This window comes from Coturnix japonica, chromosome 2 (assembly GCF_054131305.1).
Source record: "Coturnix japonica strain WE chromosome 2, WE-NBRP24, whole genome shotgun sequence".
Taxonomy (NCBI): domain Eukaryota; kingdom Metazoa; phylum Chordata; class Aves; order Galliformes; family Phasianidae; genus Coturnix; species Coturnix japonica.
In genome coordinates, this window is record NC_140664.1 from 283,660 (window position 1) to 301,009 (window position 17,350).

At 52.9% G+C, this 17,350-nt stretch overlaps 1 protein-coding gene across 12 annotated transcripts in view; it reads right to left on the reverse strand.

Moving 5' to 3' along the window:
* Positions 1-17,350, reverse strand: part of OPLAH (5-oxoprolinase, ATP-hydrolysing) — a 142,187-nt gene that overhangs the window by 93,469 nt on the left and 31,368 nt on the right. For 10 of the 12 annotated variants that reach the window (XR_014942348.1, XM_085536841.1, XM_085536839.1 and 7 more), the window contains 3 exons: positions 13,395-13,462; positions 9,754-10,007; positions 1,818-1,930 (listed from right to left, as the gene is read on the reverse strand). Coding sequence is in view for 11 of the 12 variants with exons in the window: in XM_085536841.1 (XP_085392967.1) it covers positions 1,818-1,930; positions 9,754-10,007; positions 13,395-13,462 (435 nt within the window). In the remaining variant the exon portion in view is untranslated. The other 2 variants (XM_085536846.1, XM_085536847.1) reach the window with 2 other exon arrangements.

The window sequence follows — 17,350 nt, forward strand, 5'->3', positions numbered from 1 at the left end:
TAGGGACATATAGGGACCCCATAGGGACCCCATAGATAGAGAACCATAGGGACCCCATAGGGACCCCATAGGGACCCCATAGAGACCCCATAGGGACCCCATAGGGACCACATAGATACTCCTGGGCCTCGTGTACAACGTCAGCCAGGGCCAGGCCAAAGGCTGAGAGCACCCCGCTGTACCTATAGGGACATATAGGGACATATAGGGACCACAGAGATAGAGACCCCATAGGGACCCCACAGGGACCACATAGAGACCCCATAGACAGAGACCCCATAGGGACCCCATAGATAGAGACCCCATAGGGACCCCATAGGTAGAGACCCCATAGGGAACCCATAGGGAACCCAGAGATAGAGACCCCATAGGGACCCCATAGAGAGCACAGAGATAGAGACCCCATAGGGACCCCATAGGGACCCCATAGATAGAGACCCCATAGGGACCCCATAGATAGAGACCCCATAGGGACCCCATAGATACTCCTGGGCCTCGTGTACAACGTCAGCCAGGGCCAGGCCAAAGGCTGACAGAACACCACTGTACCTATAGGGACATATAGGGACATATAGGGACATAGAGGGACATATGGGGACATATAGGGACTTATAGGGACTTATAGGGACTTATAGGGACATATAGGGACACCATAGGGACCCCATACACAGAAACCCCATAGAGACCCCATACACAGAGACCCCATAGGGACCCCATAGATAGAGACCCCATAGGGACCCCATAGGTAGAGACCCCATAGGGACCCCATAGGGAACCCAGAGATAGAGACCCCATAGAGACCCCATAGGGACCCCTTAGATGGAGACCCCATAGGGACCCCATAGAGAACCCACAGATGGAGACCCCATAGGGACCCCATAGGGACCACATAGAGACCCCATATATAGACTTCACAGGGACCCCATAGGGACCCCATAGATAAAGACCCCATAGGGACCGCAGAGATAGAGACCCCATAGGGACCCCATAGATAGAGACTCCATAGGGACCCCTTAGGGACCCCATAGATAAAGACCCTGTAGAGATACCATAGGGACCCCATAGATAGAGACCCCATAGATAAAGACCCCATAGAAACCTCAGGGTTATCCCATAGGGACCCCATAGATAGAGACCCCATAGGGTCCCCTCCAATAGCCCCGCCCCCATCTCTTAGCCACGCCCCATTCTTTAGCCCCGCCCCCTCTCTTAGCCCCGCCCCCAACTTTTAGCCACACCACTTCCATTGGCCCAAGCCTATCACTTAGCCCCGCCTCCTTTGTTAGCCCCGCCCCCTTTCTTAGCCCCGCCCATCTCTTAGCCCCGCCCCCTCCATTGGCTCATTCACCTCTTAGCCCCGCCCCCGTCACTTTACCCCGCCCCTCCCTTAGCCCCGCCCCATCTCTTAGCCCCGCCCCTCCCTTAGCCCCGCCCCCATCTCTTAGCACCGCCCCCTCCATTGGCCCGTTCATCTCTTAGCCCCGCCCCCTTTGTTAGCCCCGCCCCCTCCTTTAGCCCATTCATCTCTTAGCCCCGCCCCCTTTGTTAGCCCCGCCCCCTCCATTGGCCCATTCATCTCTTAGCCCCGCCCCCTCCCTTAGCCCATTCACCTTTTTAGCCCCGCCCCCTTTGTTAGCCCCGCCCCCTCCATTGGCCCATTCATCTCTTAGCCCCGCCCCCTCCATTGGCCCATTCATCTCTTAGCCCCGCCCCCTCCATTGGCCCATTCATCTCTTAGCCCCGCCCCCTCCATTGGCCCATTCATCTCTTAGCCCCGCCCCCTCCATCAGCCCATTCATCTCTTTAATGTCCCGTACTTATGAATGAAGACGGTGTCCATTCCCAGGCTCCTGGCGATGGCGCAGGCGTGCTGCCCCCCGGCGCCCCCAAAGCACGACAGCACGTGCTGCCCCACGGCGTGACCACGGGCCTGCAAACAGATATGGGGCAGGGAACACACCATGGGGCACTTGGGGGGCAGGGAACACTGATAGAGAGCACATAGATAAGAGATCCCCATAGAGAACCCACAGATAGAGACCCCATAGATAGAGATCCCATAGAGATCCCATAGGGACCCCAGAGATAGAGATCCCATAGGGACCCCATAGGGACCCCATAGATTGAGACCCCACAGGGACCCCAAAGAGATCCCATAGGGACCCTAGAGATTGAGATCCCATAGGGACCCCATAGATAGAGATTCCATAGGGACCCCATAGATAGAGATCCCATAGAGACCCCAGAGATAGAGACCCCATAGGGACCCCATAGATTGAGAACCCATAGAGAACCCATAGATAGAGACCCCATAGGGACCCCATAGATTGAGAACCCATAGATAGAGAACCCATAGAGAACCCATAGATAGAGACCCCATAGAGACCCCATAGAGATCCCATAGGGACCCCACAGATAGAGACCCCAGAGAGAACCCAGAGAGACCCCATAGATTGAGACCCCATAGGGACCCCATAGATTGAGACCCCACAGGGACCCCAAAGAGACCCCATAGGGACCCTAGAGATAGAGATCCCATAGATAGAGACCCCATAGGGACCCCATAGATTGAGATCCCATAGGGACCCCATAGATAGAGATTCCATAGGGACCCCATAGATAGAGATCCCATAGAGACCCCAGAGATTGAGAACCCATAGGGACCCCATAGATAGAGACCCCATAAGGACCCCATACAGACCCCATAGGGACCCTAAAGATACAGACCCCATAGGGACCCCATAGATACAGACCCCATAGGGACCCTATAGATAGAGAACCCATAGATAGAGAACCCATAGAGAACCCATAGATAGAGACCCCATAGAGATCCCATAGGGACCCCACAGATAGAGATCCCATAGATAGAGATCCCATAGAGATCCCATAGGGACCCCAGAGATAGAGATCCCATAGATAGAGATCCCATAGGGACCCCATAGATTGAGATCCCATAGGGACCCCAGAGATAGAGATTCCATAGGGACCCCATAGATTGAGATCCCATAGAGACCCCATAGATAGAGATCCCATAGGGTCCCCATAGATTGAGAACCCATAGGGACCCCATAGATAGAGATCCCATAGAGACCCCATAGATTGAGAACCTATAGGGACCCCATAGATAGAGATCCCATAGGGACCCCATAGATAGAGATCCCATAGGGACCCCATAGATTGAGAACCCATAGGGACCCCATAGATAGAGATCCCATAGGGACCCCATAGATTGAGATCCCATAGGGACCCCATAGATTGAGATCCCATAGGGACCCCAGAGATAGAGATTCCATAGGGACCCCATAGATAGAGATCCCATAGAGACCCCAGAGATAGAGATCCCATAGAGACCCCATAGATTGAGAACCTATAGGGACCCCATAGATAGAGATCCCATAGGGACCCCATAGATTGAGATCCCATAGGGACCCCATAGATTGAGATCCCATAGGGACCCCAGAGATAGAGATTCCATAGGGACCCCATAGATTGAGATCCCATAGGGACCCCAGAGATAGAGATTCCATAGGGACCCCATAGATAGAGATCCCATAGAGACCCCATAGATAGAGATCCCATAGGGACCCCATAGATTGAGAACCCATAGGGACCCCATAGATAGAGATCCCATAGAGACCCCATAGATTGAGAACCCATAGGGACCCCATAGATAGAGATCCCATAGGGACCCCATAGATTGAGATCCCATAGGGACCCCATAGATTGAGATTCCATAGGGACCCCATACAGACTCCATAGGTCATTCTGGGATAGAAAATGGCCATTTTGGGGCAGAAGATGGGGATTTGAGGGCAGAAGATGGCAAAAATGGCAATTTTTGATCAGAAGATGGGCATTTTGGGTCAGAAAATCGCCATTTCGGGGCAGAATATGGCTGATTTAGAGCAGAAGATTGGGATTATGAGGCAATAGATGTCAGTTTTGGGGCAGAATATGGCCATTTTGGGGTCAGAAGATGGCCATTTTGGGGCAGAATATGGCCATTTTGGGGTCAGAAGATGGCCATTTTGGGGCAAAAGATGGCCATTTTGGGGCAGAATATGGCCATTTTGGGCCAGAAGATGGGGATTTGGGGGCAGGAGATGGGGATTTGGAGGCAAAAGATGGCTGTTTTGGGGCAGAAGATGGGGATTTTAGGGTCAGAAAATGGCCATTTTGGGGCAGAAGATGGGCATTTTGGGTCAGAATATGGCCATTTTGGGGCAAAAGATGTCCATTTTGGGGTCAGAAAATGGCCATTTTGCGGGCACAAGATGTCCATTTTGGGGCAGAAGATGGGGATTTTGGAGCAGAAGACGGCCATTTTTGGGTCAGAAGATGGCCATTTTGGGGCAAAAGATGGCCATTTTGGGGCAGAATATGGCCATTTTGGGGTCAGAAGATGGCCATTTTGGGGCAAAAGATGTCCATTTTGGGGCAGAAGACGGCCATTTGGAGACAAAAGGCAGGCATCTGGGGGCAGAATGTGGGGATTTTGGGGCAAAAGACGGCAGATTTGGGGCAGAAGATGGGGATTTTAAGGCAGAGATGGTGATTTTGGGGCAGAAGATGGGGATTTGGGGGTCAGAAAATGGCCATTTTGAGGCACAATGTGGCCATTTTGGGGCAAAAGATGGGGATTTTAGGACAGAAAATGGCCATTTTGAGGCAAAAGATGGGGATTGTGGGGCAGAAGATGGCTGTTTTGGGGTCAAAGATGCACATTTTGGGGCAGAAAATGGCCATTTTGGGGCAGAAGATGGGGATTTGAGGGCAGAAGATGGCAAAAATGGCAATTTTTGATCAGAAGATGGGCATTTTGGGTCAGAAAATCGCCATTTCGGGGCAGAATATGGCTGATTTAGAGCAGAAGATTGGGATTATGAGGCAATAGATGTCAGTTTTGGGGCAGAATATGGCCATTTTGGGGTCAGAAGATGGCCATTTTGGGGCAGAATATGTCCATTTTGGGGCAGAAAATGGCCATTTTGGGCCAGAAGATGGGGATTTGAGGGCAGGAGATGGGGATTTGGAGGCAAAAGATGGCTGTTTTGGGGCAGAAGATGGGGATTTTAGGGTCAGAAAATGGCCATTTTGAGGCACAAGATGGGGATTTTGGGGTCAGAAAATGGCCATTTTGCGGGCAAAAGATGTCCATTTTGGGGCAGAATATGGCCATTTTTGGGTCAGAAGATGGCCATTTTGGGGCAAAAGATGGCCATTTTGGGGCAGAAGACGGCCATTTGGAGACAAAAGGCAGGCATCTGGGGGCAGAATGTGGGGATTTTGGGGCAAAATATGGCTGTTTTGGGGCAAAAGATGGCAGATTTGGGGCAGAAGATGGGGATTTTAAGGCAGAGATGGTGATTTTGGGGCAGAAGATGGGGATTTTGGGGTCAGAAAATGGCCATTTTGAGGCACAAGATGGGGATTTTGGGGGCAGAATATGGCCATTTTGGGGCAGAATATGGCCATTTTGGGGTCAGAATATGGCCATTTTGGGGCAGAATATGGCCATTTTGGGGCAGAATATGGCCATTTTGGGGTCAGAATATGGCCATTTTGGGGCAGAATATGGCCATTTTGGGGCAAAAGATGTCCATTTTGGCGCAGAATATGGCCATTTTGGGGCAAAAGATGTCCATTTTGGGGCAGAATATGGCCATTTTGGGGTCAGAAGATGGCCATTTTGGGGCAAAAGATGTCCATTTTGGGGCAGAAGACGGCCATTTGGAGACAAAAGGCAGGCATTTGGGGGCAGAATGTGGGGATTTTGGGGCAAAATATGGCTGTTTTGGGGCAAAAGACGGCAGATTTGGGGCAGAAGATGGGGATTTTAAGGCAGAGATGGTGATTTTGGGGCAGAAGATGGGGATTTTGGGGTCAGAAAATGGCCATTTTGAGGCACAATGTGGCCATTTTGGGGCAAAAGATGGGGATTTTAGGACAGAAAATGGCCATTCTGAGGCAAAAGATGGCTGTTTTGGGGCAGAAGATGGGGATTATAGGGCAATAGATGTCAATTTTGGGGCAGAAAATGGCCATTTTGGGGCAGAAGATGGGGATTTGGGGGCAGGAGATGGGGATTTGAGGGCAGAAGATGGCAAAAATGGCAATTTTTGATCAGAAGATGGGCATTTTGGGTCAGAAAATCACCATTTCGGGGCAGAATATGGCTGATTTAGAGCAGAAGATTGGGATTATGAGGCAATAGATGTCAGTTTTGGGGCAGAATATGGCCATTTTGGGGTCAGAAGATGGCCATTTGGGGGCAAAAGATGTCCATTTTGGGGCAGAATATGGCCATTTTGGGGCAGAATATGGCCATTTTGGGGTCAGAAGATGGCCATTTTGGGGCAAAAGATGTCCATTTTGGGGCAGAATATGGCCATTTTGGGGCAAAAGATGTCCATTTTGGGGCAGAAGACGGCCATTTGGAGATAAAAGGCAGGCATTTGGGGGCAGAATGTGGGGATTTTGGGGCAAAATATGGCTGTTTTGGGGCAAAAGACGGCAGATTTGGGGCAGAAGATGGGGATTTTAAGGCAGAGATGGTGATTTTGGGGCAGAAGATGGGGATTTTGGGGTCAGAAAATGGCCATTTTGAGGCACAATGTGGCCATTTTGGGGCAAAAAATGGGGATTTTAGGACAGAAAATGGCCATTCTGAGGCAAAAGATGGCTGTTTTGGGGCAGAAGATGGGGATTATAGGGCAATAGATGTCAATTTTGGGGCAGAAAATGGCCATTTTGGGGCAGAAGATGGGGATTTGAGGGCAGAAGATGGCAAAAATGGCAATTTTTGATCAGAAGATGGGCATTTTGGGTCAGAAAATCGCCATTTCGGGGCAGAATATGGCTGATTTAGAGCAGAAGATTGGGATTATGAGGCAAAAGATGTCCATTTTGGGGCAGAAAATGGCCATTTTGGGCCAGAAGATGGGGATTTGGGGGCAGGAGATGGGGATTTGGAGGCAAAAGATGGCTGTTTTGGGGCAGAAGATGGGGATTTTAGGGTCAGAAAATGGCCATTTTGGGGCAGAAGATGGGGATTTTGGGTCAGAATATGGCCATTTTGGGGCAAAAGATGTCCATTTTGGGGTCAGAAAATGGCCATTTTGCGGGCACAAGATGTCCATTTTGGGGCAGAAGATGGGGATTTTGGAGCAGAAGACGGCCATTTTTGGGTCAGAAGATGGCCATTTTGGGGCAAAAGATGTCCATTTTGGGGCAGAATATGGCCATTTTGGGGTCAGAAGATGGCCATTTTGGGGCAATAGATGTCAATTTTGGGGCAGAAAATGGCCATTTTGGGCCAGAAGATGGGGATTTGGGGGCAGGAGATGGGGATTTGGAGGCAAAAGATGGCTGTTTTGGGGCAGAAGATGGGGATTTTAGGGTCAGAAAATGGCCATTTTGGGGCAGAAGATGGGCATTTTGGGTCAGAATATGGCCATTTTGGGGCAAAAGATGTCCATTTTGGGGTCAGAAAATGGCCATTTTGCGGGCACAAGATGTCCATTTTGGGGCAGAAGATGGGGATTTTGGAGCAGAAGACGGCCATTTTTGGGTCAGAAGATGGCCATTTTGGGGCAAAAGATGGCCATTTTGGGGCAGAATATGGCCATTTTGGGGCAAAAGATGTCCATTTTGGGGCAGAATATGGCCATTTTGGGGTCAGAAGATGGCCATTTTGGGGCAAAAGATGTCCATTTTGGGGCAGAAGACGGCCATTTGGAGACAAAAGGCAGGCATCTGGGGGCAGAATGTGGGGATTTTGGGGCAAAATATGGCTGTTTTGGGGCAAAAGATGGCAGATTTGGGGCAGAAGATGGGGATTTTGGGGTCAGAAAATGGCCATTTTGAGGCACAATGTGGCCATTTTGGGGCAAAAGATGGGGATTTTAGGACAGAAAATGGCCATTTTGAGGCAAAAGATGGCTGTTTTGGGGCAGAAGATGGGGATTATAGGGCAATAGATGTCAATTTTGGGGCAGAAAATGGCCATTTTGGGGCAGAAGATGGGGATTTGAGGGCAGAAGATGGCAAAAATGGCAATTTTTGATCAGAAGATGGGCATTTTGGGTCAGAAAATCGCCATTTCGGGGCAGAATATGGCTGATTTAGAGCAGAAGATTGGGATTATGAGGCAATAGATGTCAGTTTTGGGGCAGAATATGGCCATTTTTGGGTCAGAAGATGGCCATTTTGGGGCAAAAGATGGCCATTTTGGGGCAGAAAATGGCCATTTTGGGCCAGAAGATGGGGATTTGGGGGCAGGAGATGGGGATTTGGAGGCAAAAGATGGCTGTTTTGGGGCAGAAGATGGGGATTTTGGGGTCAGAAAATGGCCATTTTGAGGCACAAGATGGGGATTTTGGGGGCAGAATATGGCCATTTTGGGGCAGAATATGGCCATTTTGGGGCAAAAGATGTCCATTTTGGGGCAGAATATGGCCATTTTGGGGCAAAAGATGTCCATTTTGGGGCAGAATATGGCCATTTTGGGGCAAAAGATGTCCATTTTGGGGCAGAATATGGCCATTTTGGGGTCAGAAGATGGCCATTTTGGGGCAATAGATGTCAATTTTGGGGCAGAAAATGGCCATTTTGGGCCAGAAGATGGGGATTTGGGGGCAGGAGATGGGGATTTGGAGGCAAAAGATGGCTGTTTTGGGGCAGAAGATGGGGATTTTAGGGTCAGAAAATGGCCATTTTGGGGCAGAAGATGGGCATTTTGGGTCAGAATATGGCCATTTTGGGGCAAAAGATGTCCATTTTGGGGTCAGAATATGGCCATTTTGCGGGCACAAGATGTCCATTTTGGGGCAGAAGATGGGGATTTTGGAGCAGAAGACGGCCATTTTGGGGCAGAAGATGGAGATTTTGGGGTGGAAGTTGGGCACTTTGGGGCAGAAGATGGAGATTTTGGGGCAGACTTTGAGCATTTTAGGGCAATAGATGTCAATTGGGGGGCAGAATATGGCTGTTCTGGGGCAGAAGATGGGGATTTGGGGGCAGAAGATGGCTGATTTGGGGCACAATATGGCCATTTTGGGGCAATAGATGTCAATTTTGGGGTAGAAGATGGCCATTTTAAGGCAGAAAATGGCTGTTTTGGGGCCGAACATGCCCCACCTCGGTGAGTGCCCGTATGGGTCGGCTCATGGCCTCGTTGGCCACGCGGATGAAGCCCATGGCCCCATTTTGGGGCAGAAGATGGGGATTTTGGGGTAGAAGATGTGGATTATGGGGCAGAAGATGGGGATTTTGGGGCACAATATGGCTGTTTTGGGGCAGAAGATGGGGATTCTAGGGCAAAAGATGGCTGCTTTGGGGCAGAAGTTGAGGGTTTGGGGGCACAATATGGCTGCTTAGGGGCAGAAGATGGGGATTTTGGGGCTTGAGATGGCCATTTTGGGGCAGAAAATGGGGATTTTGGGGCTTGAGATGGCCATTTTGGGGCAGAAAATGGGGATTTTGGGGCTTGAGATGGCCATTTTGGGGCAGAAATTGGCTGTTTTGGGGCCAAAGATGGCCAGTTTGGGGCAGAAGATGGGCATTTTAGGGCTCAACATGGGGATTTGGGGGCAGAAGATGGGGATTTTGGGGCAGAAGATGGCTGTTTTGGGGCCAAAGATGGTCATTTTGGGGCAGAAGATGGGGATTTTGGGACAGAAAATGGCCATTTTGGCTCAGAAGATGGGGATTTTAAGGCAGAAAATGGCTGTTTTGGGGCCGAACATGCCCCACCTCGGTGAGTGCCCGTATGGGTCGGCTCATGGCCTCGTTGGCCACGCGGATGAAGCCCATGGCCGTCTCCTCCAGACTCATTGGGGTCTTTTTGGGGTCGTCGCTGTTCACCATGTCCGCCAGGTCCTGTAGGGCGCTGCGGGCGGCCCCAACGCTCAGCTCCTCATCCTCAGTGGGGCCGAAGATCCGAGGGAAGAACGAGGGCAGGAGGCGGCCCAGGACAAGGTTGGCATCCGTCACTGTGGCTGGGCCCCCTATGGGGGAGATATGGGGTTAGGGGGGGGTATAGCGGGGATATAGGGGGGATATGGGGGGATATATGGGGCTAGAGGGGGATATATGGGGATATGGGGGGATATATTGGGTCAGAGGGGGATATATGGGGATATACGGGGTTAGAGGGGGATATATGGGGATATGGGGGGATATATGGGGTCAGAGGGGGATATATGGGGGGATATATGGGGTCAGAGGGGGATATATGGGGACATATGGGGTTAGAGGGGGATATATGGGGATATGGGGGGATATATGGGGTCAGAGGGGGATATATGGGGATATATGGGGTTATAGGGGGATATATGGGGTTATAGGGGGATATATGGGGTTAGAGGGGGATATATGGGGATATGGGGGGATATATGGGGTTAGAGGGGGATATATGGGGTTAGAGGGGGATATATGGGGTTAGAGGGGGATATATGGGGTTAGAGGGGGATATATGGGGATATGGGGGGATATGGGGGTTATGGGGGGATATGGGGTAATGGGAGGTGGCCCAGGACAAGGTTGGCATCCGTCACTGTGGCTGGGCCCCCTATGGGGGAGATATGGGGTTAGGGGGGGATATATGGGGGAAATGGGGGGGATATGGGGTGTTATGGGGGGGATATAGGGGGATATGGGGGGATATATGGGGTTAGAGGGGGATATATGGGGTTAGAGGGGGATATATGGGGTTAGAGGGGGATATATGGGGATATGGGGGGATATATGGGATTAGAGGGGGATATATGGGATTAGAGGGGGATATATGGGGTTAGAGGGGGATATATGGGGTTAGAGGGGGATATATGGGGATATGGGGGGATATGGGGGTTATGGGGGGATATGGGGTAATGGGAGGTGGCCCAGGACAAGGTTGGCATCCGTCACTGTGGCTGGGCCCCCTATGGGGGATATATGGGGATATAGGGGGATATATGGGGTTAGAGGGGGATATATGGGGCTAGAGGGGGATATATGGGGATATGGGGGGATATGGGGGTTATGGGGGGATATGAGGTAATGGGAGGCGGCCCAGGACAAGGTTGGCATCCATCACTGTGGCTGGGCCCCCTGCATGGGGGAGATATGGGGTTAGGGGGGGATATATGGGGGAAATGGGGGGGATATGGGGTGTTATGGGGGGGATATAGGGGGATATGGGGGGATATATGGGGTTAGAGGGGGATATATGGGGTTAGAGGGGGATATATGGGGATATGGGGGGGTATATGGGGTTAGAGGGGGATATATGGGGATATGGGGGGATATGGGGGTTATGGGGGGATATGGGGTAATGGGAGGCGGCCCAGGACAAGGTTGGCATCCGTCACTGTGGCTGGGCCCCCTGTATGGGGGAGATATGGGGTTATATGGGGGTATATGGAGGGACATGGGGGATATGGGGGTTATGGGGGGGATATGGGGCAATGGGAGGTGGCCCAGAACAAGGTTGGCATCCGCCACTGTGGCTGGGCCCCCTGAATGGGGGAGATATGGGGTTATAGGGGGATGTATGGGGGGTTATAGGGGGGTTATGGGGGGTTATGGGGGGATATAGGGGGGGATAGGGAGGGTTATGGGGGAATATGGGGGGGATATGGGGGATATGAGTGAGGATATGGGGGGTTATGGGGGGTTATGGGGGATATAGAGGCTTATGGGGGGGATATGGGGGATATGAGGGGATATGGGGGGGATATGGAGGGTTCTGGGGGGGATATGGGGTGTAATGGGGAGATATGGAGGGCTACAGGGGGGTTATATGGGGTTATTGAGGGTTATGGAGTGTTGTATGGGGGGTTATGGAGGGATATGGGGTTATGGGGGACCATGGGGGGGGATATGGGGAGATTATGGTGGTCTGTGGGGGGTCATGGGGGGGGGATATGGGGAGTTTATGGGGGGCTATGGGGGGATATATGGGGATATGGGGGGATATGGGGGTTATGGGGGGATATGGGGTGTTATAGGGGGTATAGGGGGGTTATGGGGGGCTATGGGGGGATATATGGGGATATGGGGGTTATGGGGGTTATGGGGTAAGGGGGTAATGGGAGGCGGCCCAGAACAAGGTTGGCATCCGTCACTGTGGCTGGGCCACCTGGATGGGGGAGATATGGGGTTATAGGGGGGTATATGGGGATATGGGGGGTTATAGGGTGTTATGGGGCAGGATATGGGGATATGGGGGGGATATGGGGGGATATGGGGGGTACTGGGGGGGATATGGGGGGTTATAGGGTGTTATGGGGGGAGATATGGGGCATTATGGTCACTGTGGCCGGGCCGCCTGTATGGGGGAGATATGGGATTAGGGGGGATTATAAGGGGATATGGAGGTTTATAGGGGGGGATAGGGAGGGTTATGGGGGAGATATGGGGGGGTTATGGGGGATATGGAGGCTTATGGGGGGGATATGGGGAATATGGAGGCTTATGGGGGGGATATGGGGGGTTATGGGTGTTATGGGGGGGATATGGGGGGATATATGGAGTTTATGGGGGGATATGGGGGATATATGGGGGGTATTGGGAGGATATGGGGGATATGGGGGGGATATGGGGTGTTATAGGGGGTATAGGGGGGTTATGGGGGGGATTATGGGGGGCTATGGGGGGATATATGGGGATATGGGGGGGTATAGGGGGGATATATAGGGGGTATAGAGGTTTATGGGGGGATATGGGGCAATGGGAGGCGGCCCAGAACAAGGTTGGCATCCGTCACTGTGGCTGGGCCCCCTGCATGGGGGAGATATGGGGTTGTGGGGGGGGAAATGGGGTGATATGGGGGATATGGGGGGGTTATGGGAAGGATATGGGGGTTGGGGGCGGATATGGGGGGTTTTGGGGGGGATATGGGGAAGGATATGGGGGATATGGGAGGTTATGGGGGGATATGGGGGGGGTTATTGGGGTGTGGGTGTGCGGGGGATATGGGGGTACAGGGGGGCTTATGGGGGGCGTGGGGGGGATATGAGGGATATGGGGTGTTTGGGGGGCTATGAGGGGGATATAGGCAGTTATGGGGGGTTATGGTCCCATAGCACCCCACAGTGCCGCATAGTGCCCCACAGTGCCCCACAGCGCCCCATAGCGCCCCATAGCACCCTATAGCGCCCCACAGTGCCCCATATCACCCCATAGGGCCTCAGAGGGCCCCATAGCGCCCCACAGCGCCCCGTAGAGCCCCATAGCACCCCATAGAGCCCCATACAGCCCCACAGCGCCCCATAGCACCCCATAGCACCCCACAGTGCCCCATAGCACCCCATAGCGCCCCACAGCACCCCATATCACCCCATAGGGCCTCATAGCGCCCCATAGCGCCCCATAGCACCCCATAGAGCCCCATAGCGCCCCATAGCACTGACCTCTGCGGTAACACGCGGGGCCGGGATCCGCTCCTGCTGATTCGGGGCCGACCACAAAGAGACCAGAACTGGGGGGAGACAGAAGGGAATGGCTGACCCACAGCCTGACCCACAGCCTGACCCACAGCCTGACCCATAGAGCACAGCCTGACCCACAGCCTGCCCCATAGAGCACTGCCTGACCCACAGCCTGACCCATAGAAAACAGCCTGACCCGTAGAGACGAGCCTGACCCACAGCCTGACCCACATCCCGCCCCATAGAGCACAACTCTGCCCCATAGAGACCAGCCTGACCCATAGAGCCCACAGCCTGCCCCATAGAGACCAGCCTGACCCACAGCCTGCCCCATAGAGCACAACTCTGCCCCATAGAGACCAGCCTGACCCACAGCCTGACCCATAGAGCCCACAGCCTGCCCCATAGAGACCAGCCTGACCCACAGCCTGACCCATAGAGCACAACTCTGCCCCACAGAGACCAGCCTGACCCACAGCCTGCCCCATACAGCCCACAGCCTGACCCACAGCCTGCCCCACAGAGCACAGCTCTGCCCCACAGCCTGACCCATAGAGACCAGCCCTGCCCCATAGAGCTTAGCCCTGCCCCATAGAGCTCAACTGTGCCCCACGGACTGCCCCATAGAGCTTAGCCCTGCCCCATAGAGCCCAGCCCTGCCCCACAGCATGCCCCATAGAGCCCACATCCCACCCCATCCCAACCCCAACCCCAATCCCAATCCCATCCCAACACCATTCCCATCTTAATCCCAATCCCAATCCCACCCTAATCCCAATCCGACCCCAACCCCAATCCCATCTTAATCCTAGTCCCAACCCCAACCCAATCCCAATCCCAACTGAACCCAAATCCTAATCCAACCCCATCCCCCCCAAACTCAATTCCAACCCAATCACATCCTAATCCCAATCCCATGTCCCAGTCCCAATCCCACCCCAATCCCAATCCCACCCTAATCCCATCCCAATCCCAACCCTAATCCAACCCAATCCCACCCCAGTGCCAACCCCAATCCCACTCCAATTCCACCCCAACTCCAACCCCAACCCCAACCCCATCTTAATCCCAATCCCAATCCCAATTTAAGACCAACCCCAATCCCAAATCCAACCCCAACCCCAATCCCAATCCCACCTTAATCCCAATCCCATTTTAATCCCAATCCCACCCCAATCCCAACCCAGCCCCAATCCTAATCCTAATCCCAATCCTAATCCCACCCCATCCCCCCCCAACCCTAATCCCAACCCCAATCCCATCTTAATCCCAACCCCAATGCCACCCCAGCCCCAATCCCAATACCACCCCGATCCAACCCGACTCCAACCCCAAATCCAACCCCAACCCCAATGCCACCTTAATCCCAATCCAACCCCAATTGAACCCAATCCCATCCTAATCCCAACCTCAACCCCAACCCCAGTCCCATCTTAATCCCAATCCCAACCCCAATCCCACCCCAAACTCAATCCCAATCCCAATCCCACCCCACTCCCAACCCAACATCAACCTCAACCCCATCTTAATCCCAACCCCAATCCCAATCCCATCCCAACACCAATCGCATCTTAATACCAATCCCAATCCCACCTCAATCCCACCCTAATCCCAATCCCAATCCAACCCCAACCCAACCCCAATCCCAATTGAACCCCAATCCTAATCCAACCCCATCCCTCCCAAACTCAATTCCACCCCAATCCCATCCTAATCCCAATCCCATCTTAATCCCAATCCCATCTTAATCCCAATCCCAGTCCCAATCCCACCCCAATCCCAATCCCACCTTAATCCCTTCCCAATCCCAACACTAATCCTACCCAATCCCATCTTAATCCCAATCCCACCCCAGTGCCAACCCCAATCCCACTCCAATTCCACCCCAACCCCAACCCCATCTTAATCCCAATCTCAATCTCAACCCAACCCAATCCCATTTTAATCCTAATCCCAAATCCCACCCCAATCCCACCTTAATCCCAATCCCAATCCCACCCCAATCCCCTTTTAACCCTCAATCCCACCTTAATCCAACCCCAATCCCCTATTAACCCCCAATCCCACCTTAATCCCAATCCCAATCCAACCCCAACCCCATCTTAATCCCACCACAACCCCAATCCCACCCCAATCCCAATCCTAATCCCAACCCCAACTTTAACCCCAATCCCACCCCAACCCTAACAACAACCTCAACCCAAATCCCACCCCAATCTCACTCCAACCCCAATCCCATCTTAATCCCACCCCAATCCCAATCCACCCCGATCCCATTTTACCCCCAGCCCCAACCCCAATCCCCTATTAACCCCCAATCCCACCTTAATCCCAATCCCAATCCCCTATTAACCCCCAATCCCACCTTAATCCCAACCCCAATCCCCTATTAACCCCCAATCCCACCTTAATCCCAACCCCAATCCCCTATTAACCCCCAATCCCACCTTAATCCCAATCCCCTATTAACCCCCAATCCCACCTTAATCCAACCCCAATCCCCTATTAACCCCCAATCCCACCTTAATCCCAATCCCCTATTAACCCCCAATCCCACCTTAATCCAACCCCAATCCCCTATTAACCCCCAATCCCACCTTAATCCCAATCCCCTATTAACCCCCAATCCCACCTTAATCCCAACCCCAATCCCCTATTAACCCCCAATCCCACCTTAATCCAACCCCAACCCCAATCCCCTATTAACCCCCAATCCCACCCCAATCCCAATCCCACTAAAAACCCAACCCCAATCCCAATCCCGCCCCAACCCCAATCCCATCCCAATCCACCCCGATCCCATTTTAATCCCACCCCAATCCCAATCCCAACCCCAATGCTAATTCCATCTTAATCCCAGTCCCAACCCCAATACAACCCAATTCCATCTTAATCCCAATCCCAACCCCAATCCCACCCCAAACCCAAGACCAATCCCAATCCCACCCCACTCCCAACCCCAAGCCCAATCCCATCTTAATCCCAATCCCAATCCCACCTCCATCCCACCCTAATCCCAATCCCAATCCAACCCAACCCCATTCCAATCCCGCCCCAACCCCAATCCCATCCTAATCCCAACCTCTACCCCAAACCCAATCCTAACTCCATCTTAATCCCAATCCCACCCCAATCCCAATCCACCCCGATCCCATTTTACTCCCAGCCCCAATCCCAATCCCCTATTAACCCCCAATCCCACCTTAATCCCAATCCCACTCCCACCCCACAAACCCATTACCCCCATATTAACCCCCCCATACCAGTACATGAGCCATGACCCCCCCCATATCCCCCCATATCCCCCATATCCCCCCCTATTAACGCCCCCATACCGGTACATGAGCCGTGACCCCCCCCATATCCCCCCATATCCCCCCTATTAACGCCTCCATACCGGTATATGTGCCGTGACCCCCCCCATATCCCCCCATATCCCCCCCATATCCCCCCATATTAACGCCCCCATACCGGTACATGAGCCGCGACCCCCCCCATATCCCCCATATCCCCCCATATCCCCCATATCCCCCCATGTCCCCCCATATCCCCCATATCCCCCATATCCCCCCATATCCCCCATATCCCCCATATCCCCCATATCCCCCCATATCCCCCATATCCCCCATATCCCCCATATCCCCCATATCCCCCATATCCCCCCATATCCCCCATATCCCCCATATCCCCCATATCCCCCCCATATCCCCCCATATCCCCCATATCCCCCATATCCCCCATATCCCCCCATATCCCCCCATATCCCCCATATCCCCCCTTATCCCCCATATCCCCCCATATCCCCCCATATCCCCCATATCCCCCATATCCCCCATATCCCCCATATCCCCCCATATCCCCCATATCCCCCCATATCCCCCCATATCCCCCATATCCCCCATATCCCCCCATATCCCCCCCATCCCCCATATCCCCCA